The following is a 22,248-nucleotide window of genomic DNA, read 5'->3' on the forward strand; positions in this document are numbered from 1 at the left end:
AGTTTCCATTCTCATGAAAAGGAATTCCAATACAAGGAATTTTAGTTATTGAATATCGGAATTCCAAATCCCAAGTTGAGGAATTTCAATTCCTCATGTATAGGAATTCTAGTTCCTAAAACTTAAATAGACAATTTAGCATGTGCTACGTTAAAAACTTTAAGGGCATAGAGAGTAACATTTTTCTATGCATACCCTTTTTCGTTTTGTGTAAAACATTTTAAAAGTAAGGGTATTTGTGTCTTTTTGCTACTGTACTCAGATGAAATACATACCTGCAAGAGATCAATATTGCTGGGGATCCCTTCAAGTACTGCCGCATCAATGGTTGCCTGGGTCTTTTCAATTATTTGGCTCCTTTCTCTACAAGTCGAAGCAGCCCTTTCTATAAGACTCTTGTCTCCCACTACAAGATTTTTTCCTAAAACTACACCTTGTCTTACAGAGACATTTCTCCAAAAACCAATAGAGGTGGTAGAAAACCATGATGGAGACTTCATCCACTTCCGCAGATACACACTTCCATCTATGTCAAACACATGAAGACCACTATTCTCCTGGTCCTCATAATGGCCCAGCCCCACTGTTGATTGATGGTCTATAACTATAAATTTTGTTGTTAATGGTCCACCCCAAATGTTCACAGCTAGTGTCTGCAAAACAATATCACCACCAGGAGCATTCCGTAAATATGAGAACGGCATGAGTTTCGCGGGTTCTTCAGATAACCTACGGAGAAATTGAAGAGACTGTAGCCTAGCAATATTATTTGCTGCACTTTTGATGGCCTTCATCTTTCCTCTATGAGACCCATATACGTGGCGCAAGGATGGATCATCATCGGATGGACCATGTTCATGGATGAATTTGTGTACAGAAACCACTTCATTGATAAAAGCATGCCAAACATCTCGCCTCATTTCACCACCAAGATCAACAAATTCTAGCACCCAAGTTTCAGACCTGTTCAAATAATTGCAAAACCAGCTCATAATTATCATCAGCCAAGGTCACATTTATATAGAATGGGAGAATGAGAAGGAAGTGAAGCAAATAAAAAACTATTCTCCATAAGTATATCTTAGGATGTCTACATGAATAAGGAAAGACTTAACTGTTCTCCAAACTACATATGAAACATACAAAATTCCCCACGTTAATGACTCTTAGAATGCATATATGGTTTTACTGTAATTTTAAATTTTGCCTCCAACTTTTGTCTTTCCTATCCCACTTGAACTTACATGTGTTTGGATTACACCTAATGTGAGGTTAAAGAAATACCCTTTATTTCAGAATTCTTTGTCCTGTCACTTGTCTAGAATTTCTTGCATGTTTTTTAACTCTATTTTCAACATCATGAACTTTTGACATCACACAGTAAAGTCTTTGCCCTTTTCTTTGTTCACCTCCATGCATTATATATGTCTATCTGCATCCATCCAGTTGGCCAAACTATGCCAACAATACAAAGAATAAGTTAAAAGGGAAGAAAGAAGACACAACAGGATTCAACTGCTAAAGAGTGCTGCTCAGAACATTGCAACAACTCCCACACCTTTTCTAACTTATCTCTCACTCTCTTGGTACCACTGCCTTCCAGAAGGAATAATGAACTGCAACCACTTGCATAAATAAAACTCCTACTACTACTGATTGTATTGCACATGTAAATCTGAAACCAATCAAGCTTGCTTATATCTCAGAAAATAAATTATACTTAAATGAGTCAACCTGGATCAGTTGAACACATTGAGGTCTGTCATACATATAAATGCTTACATGTTGCTTACGTCCAGAGTACAAGATCTTAAAGATCCATGTTCTACTCTTAATGCAGGAGTTAAATACATCACTGTGTGAACAATTATGTTATTTTGGGAAATCAGGTAAGCCTTATAACAATGGTTTTTCATGTCAATTTGAAGGAATCTGCACATTGAGGCAGACCAAAGTAGTCTAATCATTCAAAAAAGTGATCTAAACAAGTCTTCAATCACTTATATGCCAATGATCTGAAGAGTACACATATGTATATAGTGGCAAGTCAATCTCTTATTCCCTGGTCTATGCATATTTCAGCTATATTCATAGCTACAATATAGATTGATTGATTTTCTGAGTAGCAATTCTTTTAAGCTTCCATTGTTGACAAAGTTAAAAGTAAACATTGCACTAGCACATATCTTGAAAAAAGATACATGATAGAAGAATAGAAATTAAAGAAACAACAAAAATCCAGCCTATGTAAAACAAATGAATGGAATCAACAGCACACCAAATTACAGGCTTTATTGTCAAAACATGTTTTACTCACTTTGGACCAGCCGAAACAGAGACTGCAGAGTCAAATATTGCGGAACCCATTGGTCCTACTCTCGTCTTCTGCAGTTTTGTATCATAGCTTGCAAGGTCCAACCTCAAAGTCCGCTTTTGACCAATCAAGTGAAGTTCCTGCAAACAACAAATAAAATTATGGTCATGAGCTGCAGCATGACAGCCAGACAGGAAAAGGTGGAGATAGTTAAAAAGAATATCCATCAGAGCACAAGAGACTTTAAAAGATTAATGCTTCTAGAAAATCTACAAATAAAGCACCCAGAGTATGATTTCATATGACAAACATTTAAATGGAAAAGAAAATTTGATAAATAATTTCCTACTACTTGAAGAGAAAAAACAGGATGAAGCATTAATGTTTTACTAGTGCATGCTACCTGCACAACATAGATAAAGGGCAAAACTCAGTAAAACTAGTATCAGTATATTGAGTAGAAGCTGATAAACAGTCAATCATATACATTAATCCAGATAAAACCAAGCAGTTCTTAATTAGGTCTACAGGAAAAAAATACAAAATAACTCCACAAGGAGGTCATTTGGCTGAAAAAAGAGAAGGCAGGCTGAGGCGATTTTTGTGAAGTGTGAACAAAAAACCCTGACAAGGTGGAAGCCGTATAGACGAGGCTCTTTTCCCTATAACGGCTACATCATGCAGTGATGAGATAGGGGGGAGTATTCCTTGAGGAAATATTGGTAATAATTAACCAACAGCAAGAAAAAGAAAGCCATTGCATAAAGTAGATTTTGGTTTATGCCCACTGGGCAACCGCTTAATTGATATCATTCATCTGCACTTTCAAGTGCATCTTCCTGAATGCAGATAAACTTAATCACAGAATGAATATAAGTAGGCACCTGAATATATTGGCTTAGTATTATTGCAATTGTTCTTAGTGATTTACTGCCCTCATCCTTTAGAAGCTAGATAAACACAAATGTACAACAATAGTTGACCTAAGTTTACTATCATATATGTGCTATCAGTTTTCAAAGGACATTCATCGCATAACAAAAGAGCAAGTCTTTCCCATCATAAAGCACAGAATAACAGTGTTAGAGAATGTATTAGAAAGATTTCAAATGTAGCAATTGTGCTGCATACCTCAAAATATAGAGCATAGTCAGTCAAAATCAATTTTCCTGGCCAACCAAAGTTTTTTTCCCACTTTAACACGGGTTTCTTTTTGCTAGATCCAACACATAAAACACATTCACCTGAAAGCATAAGACTAGCACCCTCTCTGTTCTGGTATAATTCCCTTCCCTGGTGAACCCTGTCATGAATAAGGAGAGAAAATTGTTGCAGGTTATGACATCCTAATGCAATCTCAAAGAAAAATTCTGAAGTATAATTCGACTGGCTCAAAATTCATGATTACACAAAGTTATTGTGCAGATTAATTAGGTGATAAAATGAGCAGATCATGCCAATGCTCCACATGAGTCCAAGAAGACTGTACACTTACCAGCATAGTCAGAACCTAACCTGGTTCAATTATCAATGCTATCTCCACCTTGAACCCCTTTAGACATATATTTTGCATTTAATAATATGTCCAACTTGGGCTTTGGGAAAAAGTGGAAGGCTTGGATTGGCAACCTTATCAGAGACGCTGCACTATCAATCCATAATAAATGGTGAGGAAGGAGAAGTGTTTCACATATAGACAGGACTTCATCAAGGATGCCTGCTTTCACTCTTATTATTTAATATACACTATTAAAGAAAGTAAAGGATGTGGGTTTAATTGAGGAACTTATTGTTCATCCTGCAATTTGCAGATGACTTGCTTATTTTCAGACTTTCAGTACAGCATCACTCGTGCAAATAAGTCAAATTTGGCTTTTGTTGAATGCATTTATTGTGGCATCAGGATTCGAGACTAATGAGAGGAAATGCATTGTCATGGACTTCAACTCCATCTCCAATATGGAAAAGGTAGTGCAATGCATATTTGAATGCGGACACAAAGATCTGTCAATCAAATATTTAGGTATGTCCCTGTTTCAGGATTGTCCTAGGTAGACCCATTGGGTTGTGGTTCAAGACCAGATGTACAAGAAACTCGAGGATGGACCGCCAAACGTGTTTCATTGCCCAAAATGATAATTATCAACAAGCATGTTATTGCCAGTATGCCTTCTTCATGGTGAACTTTTAAGGCCCCTTAGAAGATAGAGAGAAGGATCACCAAAATGATGCACACTTTTCTATGTAAAGAATCTCCAAAGTGTACAGAGGGTGATCTGGTGTAATAGAGCCTGGTCACTTCCCCCATTGGCAGGGGCAGTCTAGGTATAAGGAGAACTAATCTACTGAACAGTGCACTTTTTAGGCAAATGGTGGTGGGCCATTTACGTGAAGGACAGGACTTCAGTGTGGCTCTATGTCACATGGGTGCGGGTGCGGGCGCGGGTGCGGGCGCGGGTGCGGGTGCGGGTGCGGGTGCGGGGATTCGGCACTTCCAAAAAACCCGGGTGCGGGGGTGCGGCAGGGGCAAAAATGTCAATATATATATAGGGGGTCGGGGTTCCCCTCCCTTACGAATCGATTTTTTTTTTTAAAAAGCAGCTGTCTGCTGCTTTTTTTTAAAAAAAATAGAGCAGCTGTCAGCTGCTGCTGACAGACAGCTGCTGTCAGCCAGCTGCTGTCAGCCAGCTGACAGAGTTGCTTTTTAAAAAAAAGAATCCAGTTGCTGTCAGCCAGCTGAGAGAGCTGCTTTTTAAAAAAAAGAATAGCAGCTGACAGCTGCTGTCAACAGTTTCTTTTTAAAAAAAAAAATTGCAGCATAGGTGATAGGGCAAATTTTTTAAAAAAAAAAAATCCGAAAAAAAAAATGGACTTAAATGATCCTGGGTGCGGTCAACGCACCCAGGATCATTTGACCGCACCCGGTACCGCACCCGCACTCGCACCCGCGTCGAGTCGCGTCGACGCGGGTGCGGCAGGCACCCTGCTAGCCGAATCCCTGTGACATAGGTGTGGCTTATAAAAGCTAAATACTATTTAGAAGATTGGTCACGGAGGTAGATGTTAATATATATATATATATATATATATATATATATATATATATATATATATATATATATATATATATATATTCGGTAGGGGTATTTTTGTCTTTTTACATAGTTGTTTTTAGAACAACTATTTATTTATCTAGGTTAGTTTATTTTATTTTATTTTATTTTATTTTATTTTGCTTTTTATTTCACACAAAAGGGACCCCACATAGAGCCGTTGGGGGCTCCCAACTACTCTATGGGGAGCCCCCAATGGTGCTCCTTTTGAGTCCTCCTCTTGTGTATAAATAGGGGTCACTCCCCCTTGTATTCCTTAAGCTTTTAAGCTCCCATTCAATAAAACTCTTATATTTTTTTTATGTATAGCCTTTTGAAGGCCTCTTGTATTGTCCCTTAGTGGACTATTTCTATATTCCCTCTTGTGGGTTAGTGCTTGTCCATTATTGGACCTTGTGAATGCATTAAGCATTCTTTTTATACATTTCCGCATACTTCATTACAGTGGACTGTCAAGAGTAGAAGCTCTGGTGTTGGACGCATTTATAGCTCTCATTGATGCAAAGTTATGGAACAGTGTTTCATGGAGATTTTGGATTGATTTTTGGTGTAATCAGTCCACGTTACCAGCAAATTTGCCTTATTATTCAATTTAGCTAGGAAGCCAGGGTATTGGGTTGAGAAATGTTGGCTCTCAAATGAAGATTAGGCCTTTAGAGAATTGACTTCCGAATTGACTGAATCTCCTAAATATACTGGACAGGTGGGAAAATTTGACAAGGATCAGATCATAGGGATGTGTTGCAACAAAAGTTAGCTCGCCATCTAACGTTCTATGATAGAGCCAACCGATGTCTTGGTTCCCAAACATTTGATTTTGAGCTCAGAACCTTCAGCAAGAGCAAGGTTATTCACACGGCCAGTCTCTTTAGATAAGACTAGCATGCAAATAAAATTAAGAGGAAAGGTTTTCACCTCACACTGTTGCACTATGCATTGAATGGAAGAGACATACTCTAACCTTTTCTGACAATGCACGTTCTTTCTACACTTTTTTCCCCTATCATGACCTGAATTCACATGAATCTCAAAGAGTAGTCCTACATTAGATGTAATAACTGTATTTTTCCGTTAACTATTTGAATATTTTTATTTAAATAAGGCGTAATTCGTGTGATTCGGGCATGGATCCAAGTTATGGATCCAGGATCCATATATGATCTCTCTATATATATAGGTACAATACCTTATATATATATATATATATATATATATATATATATATATATATATATATATATATATATATATATACTTATAAAATAAATAAATAAATGAAAAATGTATATATATATACGTACATCAAGGGATCCAACTCGTGGATCCATATCGCGTGGGTGGTGCGGATCCAAAACCGCGACTGGACCCGGGTCTCGGACCCAGCCCGCATGCTTATAAAAAAAAAGGGGGGGGCGGGGGTATGTTAAGGGGCACACGAAGGCCCGATAAAATGAACCCTAACCCCAGCAAAGGGATATCGCAAAGGGGGAAGGGGGCTGGACCGCGCCGTCGGGAGGGCAGTGTGCCCCTGCCTCTTCGGGGATCAGCCTCTTCAAATGGGGGTCTCGCCCCTCTTCCTCCTCACCTCCGCTCTCTTCTTTCTCCCACTCTACTCTCTTCTCCTCTCGCTCCTGTCTCCGCCGGCGACCCCGAGAATATCCTCTCGTCTCCCCCTCAGTTTCACGCACAACAGCGGGACCTTCGGTGCCGGCGACCTCCCACCTGCGACAGACACCTTCTCTCATCTCTCTTTGTCTTCTCCTACCCTCTTTGTTGCATCTCCAACGAGCCCCTGCGCGAACCTTCCACGACAGCTGCCGACGCCGACGACAGTCCCCATCGGCGACCCGCGGCCAAGCACCACTGTCGGTCGACGTTCCCCTCTTCGGTAGCCTTGTCGGTGACCTCCCAGCAACGTCAACCTCCTCCTCTCGCCGGTTAAGGTAGGATGTTGTGACTTTTTTGGGGTTATTGAATGTGCGCGAGTGTGTGCATGGGCAACCAAAAGGAAAATCCCCAAATTGGGGGTTTCCGTCAACCCTAAACCGAAAACTCCAAATCTACGATTTGGGGGTTTCGGATTGTTATTGTAAAGGGGGTGTGGGTAATACCAATACCCTTGCTAAGCCCTTGCTCAGTTCAGATTTCACTGCCTTTAATCTCTGTAGGTAATAAGAGAAGAAAACAGTGTAAAAAAAAAGACTGTCAGCGTGTATTACAGTACACAGGTTGTTTGCTAAGTGTGTTTTCACGTGGGACTTTAAATGAGAACTCTCTGGCCTGCGTAAGTCTAAAGTTTTACAGTTTAGCATAATGGATTCTTTTGTTATTATATATCCTTTATCGAGTAAAATCTGTGTGAGCATATCTGTCTGTTTTAGAATCATGTGAACCGAAATCGTGATGGTATATGATGAACTGCAAATTTATGGTTTAGAGTCCAATCCAGAGACTAATATACATTAATGGAACTGACATGCTTGTTTTGAATTTCTTTATGAAATGTTTTTGTTGGTGCGATAAAGACAGATTGGTGGTATATGTCTAGATCCAGAACATAGCCATCAATTATACATTATCAAGTTACAATCTGGCTGAATGCATTAGTCCTTGGACACAATCCTGAGTTGTGTCGTATAATCACTTCTGATATGCCTAGATAAGCTGGCGGATATCAATATAAATATACTTGAGACTTGTTTTGGTATTTTGTGTACATGTTAAAATCTACGGTGCTACAATATAGTTATTAGCAGAAGTGAATATAGATTAAGCTCAATTATAAACTGAGAAGTTTCGGTGTTAAAAACATTGAATGTATTCAATTTCTATTGAGTACTCAAGAATACAAGAGTTTCTTCTGGTTGAGCCCAGGACCGAACTCATTCTGTGACTGAGGTATGATTGTTTACGTAACTCAATAATTACTTGTATGCTAGTGAGTGTCTTTTGTTTTTCTTTTAATAGCTATTGTATTGTAAATAGTAGAAAGATGATGGTTCGATTTTATCAAGACATATGGCCAATTATGTATCATCCTTTAAAATATATATATATATACACATATGTGTGTGTGTGGTTGAAAGTGTTAGTTTCGCTACATCATTAGGTGACATTATTAGGTGGATAGTGCTACATGATTTTCGATTCTTTCTTTTAGGTTATGAAAATTTTGCTTTACTCAATCATTAAACTGTCATTGTTTATTCCCTATTGAAAATCATGATTCGTAGGTTTTTGAGAATATGTGTTTTGGTTTGGAAATAAAAAGACCTTGTGAAATCGTCAATTGATATATGAAAAACAACATATGTACCTAATCAGAATTGTGTGTCAGCATGTTCTGTCTCGCTGAGACAGAAAGACAAAATTTGTTTGTGAAGTTGTCTAGCCGGTGTGTATTGGTAGGGCACCCAGGAAATTTTTGGCACCTACATCATACATTTATCCTGTTGTTTTGTTATGCAGTTGTTACACTTATGAATGCCAACAACACAGTCTTACTCTACAGATTTGATAGGCATTGGATTTGTCCGCATGTGAATGCCGACAATACGAATCTATTATGCATAGAGATGAGTAGCATTATTTGTCTTGCAGCTTAAGTACAGTCTGTTAAAATGTCCTGAATCTTGATATATGAATGCTTAAGATATGCCATGTTTGGGGTATGGAATGTCCAAGTATCTACAGGACATACATAAGTTAATTCAATGTTAACAAAATTTAAGTTTATGACTCTCTCTGTTATTATATACATAAAGTTGAGTTTGAATATTTAATGGCACGTGTTAGCATGCTTTATAGTTTGTAACATGTGAGATATTTGATTTCTGTTAATATGTTATTGCAAAGTTTGTTTGGTACAGGTGCATACATGATATGAATGTGTGCAACCCTGAAATTTCAATTTCTAAATCTGGGTTATGTTCATGTGTGTGGATGTTAACACATGTTATGAATAAAAAGTTTCATGTGCCTACATTTATAGGACATGTTTAATTATCAGGCATTTATGATTTGGTTTCAAGTGCATGTAAATACATGGAATCGATGTGTATTGGCATGTACAATCTTGCATAAATGTTCACATGTACTTATGAATCATGAATGAATGCATGTGTGTTAAGTGATTTCACGAAAGCAATTTCACATGGACGATGAACACATGCATATGACCATGGTAGCTCATGCACATTGTTCAATTGGTATGAATGAATGTGCATTTGGAATCAGGTTGGTATCATTGCATAAATTACATATTGTTATGATTTTTGCGTATGATGCATCGATAGTCTAAATGAATCATCACAGGCCTGGAGAGCCTTGGTTTGCTCTTTCTTTAATTGTTTAAATGCATCTCAAAATCACATTTATTTTTATTGCACTATATTGCACCGTTCTATGTGTTGCCACGAGTTGTGGTCCCGTGAAGGGCTTGGCATGTTGTTTTGCAAGCTTATGTTTGCATGTTGATTTGCAAACTTATAAAATTGATATTATTGTCTTATTGCATTGTTCTTTTCTTGCCACGGGTGGTAGACCGTGAAGAGCTGCGGATGCTGAATTGCGAGCTTATGGTTGCATGTTGATTTGCAAGCATATGTTATTAATTTTGCATGTTGATTTGCAAATGTAAAAGAGATGAATTAATAATAAGAAAAAGAAAGAAAGTAAAGAACTGTGTAATATACGTTTTGGGATCTCCCATCTGGAGAATGGGGATCTTAGAGTTCCGGTCTTGGGGAGACTGTGAGGATACAAAAACTCTGTGGGCTTTATTTTTGTCCCCTAAACCCGATATTGAGGTTCTTTCTCTTAACCACGGTTTTAGGAAAAGTCTGTCACTTTGTCTGGGGGTGGTGTGTTCGACACAGTTGTTGTTTTGGTATACCAAGAAAGTGGCACTTGTGGGCGTGAGGTATCTCTGGTGTCCCCGACATTAGATGTGAAGGTCTAATGTTCTGATGGATGGTGTTGTTTCCTGATATCGGTCGAGGGCTAAGTTTGGAACCCAGTAAATAAATTACAACATGTGTACTAAGCTACCCTTGGAACCTAACTTAACCTCGAGGATTGTACCCGTTTGGTGTATCCGCGGGCAATGGTAATTAAAAAGAGGAACTTAAAGTTGTGTGCATTTAATAGGGCATGCATATGAAAAAGGGAACTTAATGAAAGATAATAAGAGGATTCATGCATTACACATAAGTCATGCATTTTCCTGCTATGCATTAGATCATGTATATTCCAATTGTTTTCTCACTCATTACATGATGATGAGTGTATGAGGTTTACTTCCTAATGTCTGTTAAAGGTTTGTTACTTGCTTCTGATTTAATGTTTCTGCATGCCTAGCGCTTACAACTGTTGCATGGGAAATTCCTTAAATGCTATAAATTGTTGACTAAGTTTTATATAGGTTACTGTCGTAGTGTAGTTTCCTTTACTTGTTTCTATATATGTTGAATATCATACACGACACCCACCTCACATACTTGACACATGATATACCTGTAAGAAAAACTACAGTAATTCCTACTTAGACAGTTGTAGTCTAATTCATATAAATATATCATTTTTCAGGTGAAGAGTAGAGCTTATGAGTGGCTGCGGGATGAGGCATCGGATCGAGATTTTGGATTTATTGTTCAAGGGATAGTTTGAGAAACTCTGATGTTATTATTCATTGATAATGAAATGAAATAAATGTTTTGGTCCTGCTCCCCACTGTAATGTTCTGGAATACTTAACCTTATAGTATTACTTGTTTCCGCTGTTTCAAAAAGAAAAAAAAAATCTCAAAATTTAGGTTAAGATTTCGGGGCGTTACATTAGAGACCTACTACTAGGTCCAACCGGATTTTGCAAAGGTACTAGATGGCGAATGGTATTGAAGTAGCCTTGTGGTTGGTCTGGCTAGAAAGAAACAAACACATGTTCAACGACAGTTTTAGCAAACCTGAACTGATTTCAAGTCTAGGTGCAATTTGACATGGCATCCTATGCTAGGTTAAAATGGCCAAAACCTAATATTGCTTGTAGCTATCCCTCACAGATTGGCTAAATATCTTCCCTCTATATACTTATTTTCTGACAAGTCATCAAATATTTTCTTATATTTCTTAGCAAAGCTTCAGTTTTATCCAAAAGAAAAAAAAAAGGATCAACATTTTACCTGACTTGGTCAAACCAAGGTCTTGCCAATCAGATCTGAATCTACTACTAATCAACTGGTAAGAAATAGTGGACTACAGGCTTATGAGAGGGGCACAGTGCACAAGAATATGACATGCAAATTTATGAAAAAACAGAAATGGTACTGCATATATGTAATTCTACTTTACAAACTGCATTAACATATGAACCTGTGAACCAAGTCAACAACATATAATAATTTAATTAATTACTAAAACACTTAATCAGGCAATAGAGAATTTTAGTACACCTATGTCATAATGATACCGCTCAAAGGACACGAGACATGCGACTTTTGTGTATTTTTTCATTAATGGTGATATGTTGGAGTATCTCGGTAACATAAGTGTACATGTATACACTTTGCAAGTTATCAATTAAAAAGTTTCTTTCTTAAGAATCACAACCTCAATAGACAGAAACACTGCAATCTGGTTACCAAGATATAGAGCCTATGAAACTAATGCAGTAATAAGTTTAATATGATTGAATGGCAAACCTTAGCAGTTCTGATAGATATGATGTCCACAAATTTAATGAAATGCCTTGGTTATTTCCAGCAAGAGTCCTGTAAAGATGATGAGCGGTTGATCTGTCTGCTACCCCAGGAATGGCAGCAGCTATACGAATGAAGCCTTCTTCTCCAACAAGCTTTCCCTTAATTGGAAATTAAGGTAGATGGACTCATTTCAGATAATATGTTCTCTGTATATTAATCAACAGAAAACCTAAAATCTCACTCAATAAGCTAAAGATTTACCAAATAAAGTGAAGGAACTCAAATATATGACAAGCACACGGGTGCACATACACACACATGCATACAGGAAACATGCATGCATGCACACACAAACACATGTAGTGGTGTTTTTAATGCCTATAATTTCACCTAGGCATTAGCAAATACACTACATTTTTCCTTTTCCCATACAGATAAGAATACCCTTGTGGTTCTATGCATTATCATCATCAACGGCAAACTTACAGAGGGAGCACAGTAAAAGATATTCTCTTTACAAAGTACAAATAATGAAAGTGCCTTTTATTCTTTGTAAAATCACTCAAATGCCCTCAATTATGAGAATTAATGTACGAAACCACCAGGGCATTTTAAAATTTGTTACTGACAACAAAAGTGCAGTAAACTTGATAACATCTGCGCATGGCCCTGGAAGTTAACATTTCTAAAATACTGTAAAAGCACCATTTCCTTGCATTGAGTATTGTGCCAACAATGGCGTACTTGGATTGGAGTTAGTTGATGGCAGATTATCATTGAAAAAACTTAAGACAAAATGCACCCTTAGAAAATACAGGAGCTGGAAATCCAATTACAAGAAGATGATCTAATAAAACAGGTTTCATCTACAGAATCATCTAAAGAAATCCGTATCCAACACCAAAACCAATTGGAAGAGATACAAAACATTGTGCAGAAAGTGTGAATTATATGGGAGAAAAAACAGCAGAAAAAGAATAATCAAGTTGAAATAGAAGAAAATAAGATTCCCAATCCAAGGGATGAAGCAAATCAACCCTATAATCTATTTCCAACACCATAGAAAAGGAAGTGTTGATTCCCAGAAACATCTTCCATCAAAAAATGGTTTTTTGAGAGCAATTCCACTGTGCCCATAAAAGTCATGGTTTAACTCATGTAAACCATGTGATGGTGTTTCACAAAGATGGTTAACTTTGCATCAAGCAGATTCTACTGCAGCAAATCCTGGTCTTTGTGAAATACTGTAAAATTCACACATGCATGTATTGCATATAAATGCTGAAATTTATATATAATTAACACTTACACGTGTTTAATTTTTAACAGATTATGTTGTGTTGGAAAAACCCCTACTTTTGAATTGCTTCTCAATATAACCAAAAAGCTAACTCCTACACACTTGCATTTGTCAAACAAGTAGCTGATGACCACAGCAGCTTAAAAGTAAACCAGCAAAAACAAGCACTACTCATACACCAATAAATCTACTCTACCAATAAGAACATTAATCCACAGTGTCTTTTGTCATGTGTGTACCTAACAATAATAAACCACAAAGTTTCAACAGCAATTAAATAATTTTCACCAATCTCTACAACTAATCAAAAGAAAGGAAAAAATGATCATGAGATCACTGAAGCTTTGCTCCCTATACAAGTGAAAGTATTTAAATGTTGCATAAAAGATACACATCTGAGATATTCTTTTCAATTTTAAAGGTAGTTGAACTGTCTAAACTAGCTCCCTTCATATAAATTGAACTACAATGTCAGTGCAAACAATTACCTGAAGAGAACTGTGCTTTGGGATAGCAGAAGTATCAGTCTTTTTCTCATACGGATGCTCCCATGCAAGCATAGTTATGAAAACAAGTCTCTGAAATGCAGGTTCCTGTTAAAAGAAATAATTAATACCAACATCAAACTTCAAGATAATTTAAAAAGTCTAATTCAAAAATGTCAGAAAAGGATTATTGCATCAGTATGATAGCTCAAAAATAAAATGGCCAATATCCTTAAAGCCAAAAATTTCTCCAGTATATTCTTCCTTCTCTTGTTTACATCATATCCTTCATTTTCTATCTATATGTTTGTGTATTATTTATCTAAATATTAATCATGTGTAAGTATCTAATATTTAGAGAAAGCGTTCACAGTCCATTTTCTTTTATTTTGACATCATTCTAAAAGAATCTGTAATTCATATATTGATCTCAGCATCAAAATTATGTTCTTTGCGCCTAGGATTCATATCATTTACCCAAAAAGAAGAAAGGATTTACTTGTATAGAACTGACATCACCCTACTTTTATTATTACTGTTTCCTAGTTTTTTCGATTAATCTTACATTTCAAGTCTAATTTCTTTATTCCTTTCCTTGTTTGTTTGGTCACTTATTACTTCATGGATTCTACATCTTCTCCAAATACACCTTTTTATAAGGTGAATATTATCCAACTACATTTTATAGAAGATTGTTCGTGACATTAAAGACATGGTACTGGTACTTCTTTGGGCACAAAAGGAGTGGAGATTAGTTTGAAAATGGTGGTTGATGATGACTTGGTGGTTCACATGGCTTGAGAGGAATGACAGGCAGTTCAATGGAAGGACTTCTACATTACCAATTTCTCACCATGCTATCGAAAAAGAAATTCATGCATGTGCACCCTCTAGAAGACTGGAATGCAACATTTCATGGATTGGTTTGGCTAGGCTGGGTTATAGACTTTTATATGCTGTTATCTCTGACTACTTTTACGTACTTGGTGATATCTCATCATTCTTTACTGATAAAAAATTTATTTATTCTTCAAAAAATTGATACTTCTTTGGGCACATTGATAGTAGAACCAAGGTACCACTAGAATGCACTTTCATGCTCACAGTTATTACACTAAGCTCGCCTTTCAAAAAAAAGTTATTACACAAAGCTCAAATTCTATTCTTTATGATCATGAAGAAGTAGAGTTCGTATGGAGCAGCAGAAAATAGAGTTTCAACCCCTGGTTCTTGAGCTGCTTTAATAGCCCACAATCCATGGGCTCTTGGTTGGGCTCCAAATGTTTCCTTGCAGATCTGTGGGCTGATACATTATTAGAAATACTGTACTAAAACAGCTAGTTCATAATTGACATCCATTCGACCCATGTAGTTGTTTGGAACAATTATTGCCATCCAGTTTTATCTTCTCTGAACCTTTTCCTAAGTATCTCCACATGCCCCTATCTTAAAAGAAAGCAACATATAGAACAGTTCACCAAAAGTTTCTTTAGGTTCATAAGCAAGTCATGTATAAACAAGCATCGGATGCATTCCAGCACTCAGATAAAGCAGTGTGTAGCATATGAAAGATTTTTACAGTTGTAGTTTGGTTTCGTAAATTACTTTTGACATGAACAATTTTCTCATGCATGTTGCAGCAGCAAAAAATCAGTTATATGACCAATGTTATTGTGTTTCACTGAGTGGAATAAGCACAACAGACAGAAATGTAATTTTTCATAATGGAAAGTTGGAAACTATGCTGATGCCTTCATATACTTTTTCCATCTTATGAATCACTGCAAATATTTTCATGAAGTCATGAAGCATCAGTCCAATTTAAATGTTCATAAGAAATAGATTAATCTTCATCAAAATATGTTCGAAGCTTAAGAACTTTGTGCAATGATGGATTGGCAGTTCAAACACTTCCCAAGAAACATGTGACTCTTATCTGACACATCCAAAAGCTTAAAAGGCTTATCTAGTGCTGTTACAAACTCTTGATTTTTGTAAATGCAATCATGTGTTGTCAGTATTATGAACTATTTCTTTTTGTGAAAACAATCATATTTTGGCAATTTTTGAGTACTCAAAATATTTTCATGCTTTATCCTAAAATCCCAACACTTAAAATGGTTTGAGAAAATTAGTACAAGTGCTAGGGATGTAAACGGTTCGGATTCAGGTCAGATGTGACAAGTACCAGATCCGACTAATCGAATGCTGCCTACACGAATTTAAATTTGAACTCGGACTCAGATGGTGAAAAGCTCATGCAAAATCCATTTTTTGACATGTAAACAGATCCAGATATCCATCAAATCTGGACATCCATTGGATCTGGTAGTAAAAATCAAAACCATATCCGCATCCACTATAATCGGATATGGTTTCAGCTTACCAAATCTGACTAAACGAAGTCGTATTTGGTAAGATATCTGATAAAATCTGACCTATTGACATCCCTAACAAGTGCTGGCAACAATGAATTGGAGTATTATAAAATATTTCTTTTTGTCAACAAAATTATTTGTTGGCAGTTATTCATTTTTCTTTTCAACTATATCACAATATTTGTCTGTTTACTCCTATCCCTAAGGATATAACCTTATCCTTGGAAACATAATGCTTCAATAATGGTATACTATCTACCTTGAAGGTGGCATAACTACTCATTAGTAATAAGGATGAGGATAAACAGATTAGTGATAATGCCATCAAACAGTAGGCACTGCATAAACAGGACAATTGACCTTATGATATCTTGCTACTAGGCTGCCACTTCATCATATTAAGACTCATGTTTATGGAAGGATTCAAATACATGTTTCAAAGCTATTCCACTCAGCTTCACAAACCTTTAAAGAAGGATGAAAGTCAGAGTTGTCCCTTGACAAGTATCTAAAGCAACAATACTCTATGAGATTACGAGCATCATTACAAATAGATTCAGGAGCAAGTGCCTCAAAAATTTTCTGCATTTTTCTCCCGCTTAAGCCATTCAATCTGCATAAGAAGAGGCAAAGTTATCTGATGACTATGACCCAAAAAAACATAGAATAGTGGATGGCAGTACAATAACATGCACAAATTGTATCCTTAATGAAGATCAAAAGAGAGTACGCCACATGATTTATATCTTTGTTTACAAGGATCAAAATGGATATGTGACTTCTCTTTTATAAAAGAACTTCCAATTTTGTATGCCATACAGTGAAAGGGATTGTTGAATGTATATGGTCTTCAGTCATGATTGTATGCAAGGTTGTAAGTATCTTATCGTTACCCGTATCGATCGGGCCCAAAGCAACACCGTATCGTAAACGTATCATAAATTTTTAATAAAAAAAATCCAAAAAATCAAGAAAAACCAGAAAAAAATTAACAAAAAAATCTAAAAAAATTATAACACATGAAACAATGATGAATTGCACAAAATACAACCATAAAATCACATTTATGTCTCTATGAACTACATAAAACATCATCAAACATCAACTAATATAGAAACATAGATAATATTGCGTGCATATCTCACAAGCACAATGCCACAAGACTCATACTTTTATATTATATAAACAAAAACAAAATAACCAAGTTTATGAAATACGATTCAAAAAAAAATGATATGTATTGTACCGTATCGATACAGGGGGTGTATCGTACAATACACACCCGTATCAAGATAGGGTGTGTATCATATCATTTTCCCCCAAAGTAATGATACTTACAACACTGGTTGTATGCTTGAGTTGCATACATTTCTCAATGACTTCTGCACCCTCATCTATGGTTATAGTCACCCCAGTTTGTGCTTTTTTTACAGATTTGTTGAGAACTTTTTGGGTTCCTCTAGTGATTAAAGTGTCAATTTCTGTGAGATACAAGAAGCTCATGGTCCCATAGATCTGTTTTCTCCTCAGAACACAAAATGACTTGGGAATCAAGTGTCAAATTCAAAGAAATCAGCTAGCTATGTCACATGGATACTGGCCCCCATATAGTGTTCCCTTACATACTGATCATATTGAAAACTTCATGAAAATGGCTGTATCCCCGTATCCACAGCCATATCCACATGACATAGCCTGCTAGCATTTCATGAACAGACGCAAATTATTGGATCAAAATTGTCCTGACAACATGATAGGTATATTTTCTTCAGACAGTTATTCTGTATGCGGAATTCATTCAGTCCAACATTGGCTTTGCATTCTAAAATTTTGTGAACCTTCTTCCACCAAGCCTAGATTTCATTTCTGGTATCATTGCATGTTTGGCTTATCTATATGTTTCCATAAGACTTTCAGAAACTTTTCTTGCAACAATTTTTGCTAGCTGAAATATTGAAGTAAAGATCTGCACGAAAAAGCAAAAGGAACCACTTGCTTCTAGAATATGGACACATAGTTAACCACATCATGGTCATATTATATAAGAAGAGCGAGCTTCTATTCAGCTATGGCATGACTAAGGAGAGAATAGAGTCCTCTAAAAAAATGCAAAATCAGTGGATGTGAAGAGATAGTAGCCAACCATAAAGAGGTAAAATCATTTAGACCCTCGCTGACTACCACTCCATGTATTTGATCTTTTAATCATTAATATAAAAGGCATCTTTGCAACATACATACATGCATGTACGTATGGAAAAAGATATGGTGGTTCAGTACTATGATACCATACGGTGGTACACACACATGTTGGCATGGATCTGGCTACCAAATGGAAAATCTAGCCATATAGATGTGTTTAACATGATCTATTTAGTATATTAGAAGGCTTTACCATGTCTGATACACCATAAGATTTCATTTTTGAGATGGTGAAAACCAATGGGTCACAATTCATGAAAATAAGGTTGGTTTAAAAATGGCATAAAACATCATTTTTGAGTTAACTTTATCACATGAAAATAACAAATTATATATATACAAAAATACCCTTAAAGCGATGGTATTTTTTAAATACATGGTTACTTTTTTGAGCCAAAAAAGTCACTTTTAATTTTTTAATTCAAATTTGTAAAGTACACTCTTTTACTTTTTGAAAAAAACTGTTTTTTCCTCCAAAATTTAAAGAAAATAAATAATAAAAAAAAAACTCACTGTAACCCAAAAAGTAACCACGTATTTTCAACAATACCATTGTTTTAAAGGTGTTTTAGTCATTTCTATGAGTTGAACACAGCTAACATTAATATAACTAGTTTAGTGTTATATACATATATATATATAGATATAGTCACTAGAATAAGAGAACTATCATGTGAAATGGGCATTTCCAACAGCCTATTTGCAAATTCAACCATGTAGATGTGTTCAGCATGGTGAATTTGCAAGGAATCAACTACTGGATCATGTACTTTAGATGAAAAACTACAATTTTAGATGTTTGAATATTTATGAAGATTATGAGCCATTGATTTTAAAGCCTTAAAAAATCTTATTTATGCATCATAGTCAGATGATTCAAGAGCTGGTCCTTATAAAACCAAGCATGTAGATCACATATGTATGGTTAGATTTAAGAGAACAAAACAAAAAAAACATGGAAAACGCGGTTCACACAGTAGTTCTCATATTTCCAATTCTCATATGCTAATGAATATATACATATATATGATAAATATTTGCTAAAGTGGTTTATGCAATCTAGTAAAGAATACAATTTTTTTCAACCCATCCTCATTTTTTTGTGGATCTATCCTTACATATGTGATCTACACGGGTTGTTTAGTAAAAAATAGGTTTTGGATCATGTGTTTGCAACATGTAAGCATGTTTTTGAAGGGCTTCAAAAATCAACGGCCCACGATTTGCCAAAACTCCATTAATCAAAAAATCATATTGTTACATCGAAAAAATATCATTCAAGGTGTGTTTCCTAGCAAACAAAACATGTTGACTACATCTATGAGGTCAAATTAAGTGGATCAACTTGTAGCTATATTTTTCAACTAGATTTTACATATTGTAGACAGTAGCAAATATATATATACATATATATATATATGGGTTTATATTTAATACAGCTGATTGTAGTTACAATCTAGTTGGAATCTCACGATGCAAGTTGTTTTGATTCAATCTAACCTCGTAGATGTGTTTAACATGCTCAAACTAGTGGGAAACGACCTTTGGATCATATTTTTCGATGAAAAAATGCATTTTTTTGTCAGAACAGTGTCGGTCTGAATCGGTCTAAATAACTCGATATGTAACGTACCGATAGCAAATCGAGACAAAAATTGCTTGAACTGGCTAATTTTCAAAAAAAATAAAAATTGTGAAAAATAGTTTTTAGTATTTTTTTAATATTATTTCAATGTGTTTTTGACACATGCCTTTCTCTGGTTAAAAGTTGGGCGATTCAGATTCATTCAGCTCCAAATTGAAATCGCCTGATTCACCAGAATCATTTGGAAAACAATTCATGGCCTGAGACGATTCTTACAACATTGGTCAGGAAAAACCAGTGCATTTACAACCATTGATTTCTGCATCGCCAGAAAAACCTGTACACATGTCGGATTCCGGTGATTTAAAAAGCCATTTCCCACTAAAAACAATATGTAGATCACATCCATGGGATCATTTGGACCAAAAAATATGAAAAAAAAAAGGCTAGAAGTTGCTAAGTCGTTTGCACACACAAATGATTGTAGCAACTCTTAACCCTATATGTATATATATATATATATGTGTGTGTGTGTTTGTGCGTGTGTGTGTGTGTGTTTGTGCGTCTGTGTGAGAGAGAGAGAAAGAGAAGGGGGATGGTTCATCCACTAAATGATTCACCCTTTGTCTTCTCCTTCGAAATGAACACATTAGATATGTTTTTTGGCAATCTCACCATATGGATGTGATCTTCATGGTTGAAAACATATGAATAGACTCTTGAATCAAACTTTCTTTATTTGTACACAGGTTTTTATAAGGAACCAAAAAACAACGGTTCGGAAATTTGTAAAATTTTCTATGCTATAAAATCTTATCTATACATCAAAAAACTTTGATCCAAGAGTCTAATCAAATGTTTTCAACCATGGAGATCACATCTAAAAGGTCAAATTTGCCAAAAAACATATCTAACATACAGATTTTGAAGGGGAGGATAAGGGGTGGACTCTCTCTCTCTCTCTCTCTCTCTCTCTCTCTCTCTCTCTCTCTCTCTCTCTCTATATATATATATATATATATATATATATATATATATATATATATATATATATATAATGAAGGTAAGGAACTAATGAACTAGAAATCATAGGCGCAAGTTGTAACGACTCAATCTAAGCACATAGATGTGTTCAGCATGGTCTGTTTGCTAAGGATCAAGCCTTGGATCATACTTTTTTTATGTAAAAATATGATCTTTTGAGTTATGAAATTTTGGCACATTGTGGGCCATTCATTTTTGGACCCTTTGAAAACTTAATTACTTGTCATAATCACATGATTCAAAACAAGTTTCCTACTAAACAAACCATGTAGATCACATCAGTAACATTTGATCTACAAAAAATTGGAATTTTTTTAAGAAAAGAGTGATTTCTACTCATTAGTTCCTTACCTTCATTAATAGCCAATATTTACCCTATATATGTATAGAAGCGTGTATCATCAAACTGTTAAACTGTCTGACACAAATCGGACAGTTTTTGCACCGCTGATCTCGTGTGCGATTAGCGACACAAAAAAATTGTGTTTTACATTTTTTAGCGGTGGTCAACCAGGTCTTTGGTGACGGTCAAGAACTGCCGCTAAAGAATCTTTTTTGAAATTTTTTTGACGTCCAGCGTTTGGCTGCTCATTTGACGCTAAGGACGTCCGACGATACACATTTTTGTATATATATATATATATGCACACAGATGAGGAAATGAATTGCGGTTCTACACCACAATACATTACAATGGGGCATACTTTTGTTTGCATGGATCTAGCCACGAAATGTTAGGTCTAACCATACAGATGTGTTAAACATGATTTGTTCACTATGTTAATAGTGTTAATCAGATCCAATTTCTAAGATGGTCAATAATAGAAAGTTTTGAATTCATGAAGACAATGATGGTTTTTTTTTTAGAAAGAGTACTTTAAAATTACCCCAAAGCATCATGTTGGAGTCAATTTTAACACATGAAAATGGCAAGCAATACATGTTCAACACGATCCAAAGGTTGGCTTTTGCTTTTGGAGATTATAACCATGTGGAGATTAGATTTATGTACATCAAGAGTGTACGACTACCACCACAAGTTATGGCGGTTCAGTACCACATCAAGAGTCTGCAACACTAATTTTCCAAACTTCAACATGTCTGATGCTTCGTACTCATCCCTGACTCTG

The 22,248-nt window shown here is 35.9% G+C and overlaps 1 protein-coding gene across 5 annotated transcripts in view; it reads right to left on the reverse strand.

The window, feature by feature from the left end:
- The window catches only part of LOC149848750 (chromosome-partitioning protein, putative (DUF639)), a 113,008-nt gene that overhangs the window by 88,869 nt on the left and 1,891 nt on the right, over nucleotides 1-22,248 (reverse strand). For all 5 annotated transcript variants that reach the window (XR_016430401.1, XM_089997202.1, XM_089997209.1 and 2 more), the window contains exons 3-8: nucleotides 16,753-16,900; nucleotides 13,913-14,017; nucleotides 12,125-12,282; nucleotides 3,446-3,617; nucleotides 2,318-2,454; nucleotides 276-963 (exon numbers count right to left, since the gene is read on the reverse strand). Coding sequence is in view for 4 of the 5 variants with exons in the window: in XM_089997202.1 (XP_089853328.1) it covers nucleotides 276-963; nucleotides 2,318-2,454; nucleotides 3,446-3,617; nucleotides 12,125-12,282; nucleotides 13,913-14,017; nucleotides 16,753-16,900 (1,408 nt within the window). In the remaining variant the exon portion in view is untranslated. The remainder of the gene's footprint in view (nucleotides 1-275; nucleotides 964-2,317; nucleotides 2,455-3,445; nucleotides 3,618-12,124; nucleotides 12,283-13,912; nucleotides 14,018-16,752; nucleotides 16,901-22,248) is intronic.

This window comes from Nuphar pumila, chromosome 1 (genome assembly GCF_984573655.1).
Source record: "Nuphar pumila chromosome 1, dmNupPumi1.hap1.1, whole genome shotgun sequence".
In the NCBI taxonomy this organism is placed as follows: domain Eukaryota; kingdom Viridiplantae; phylum Streptophyta; class Magnoliopsida; order Nymphaeales; family Nymphaeaceae; genus Nuphar; species Nuphar pumila.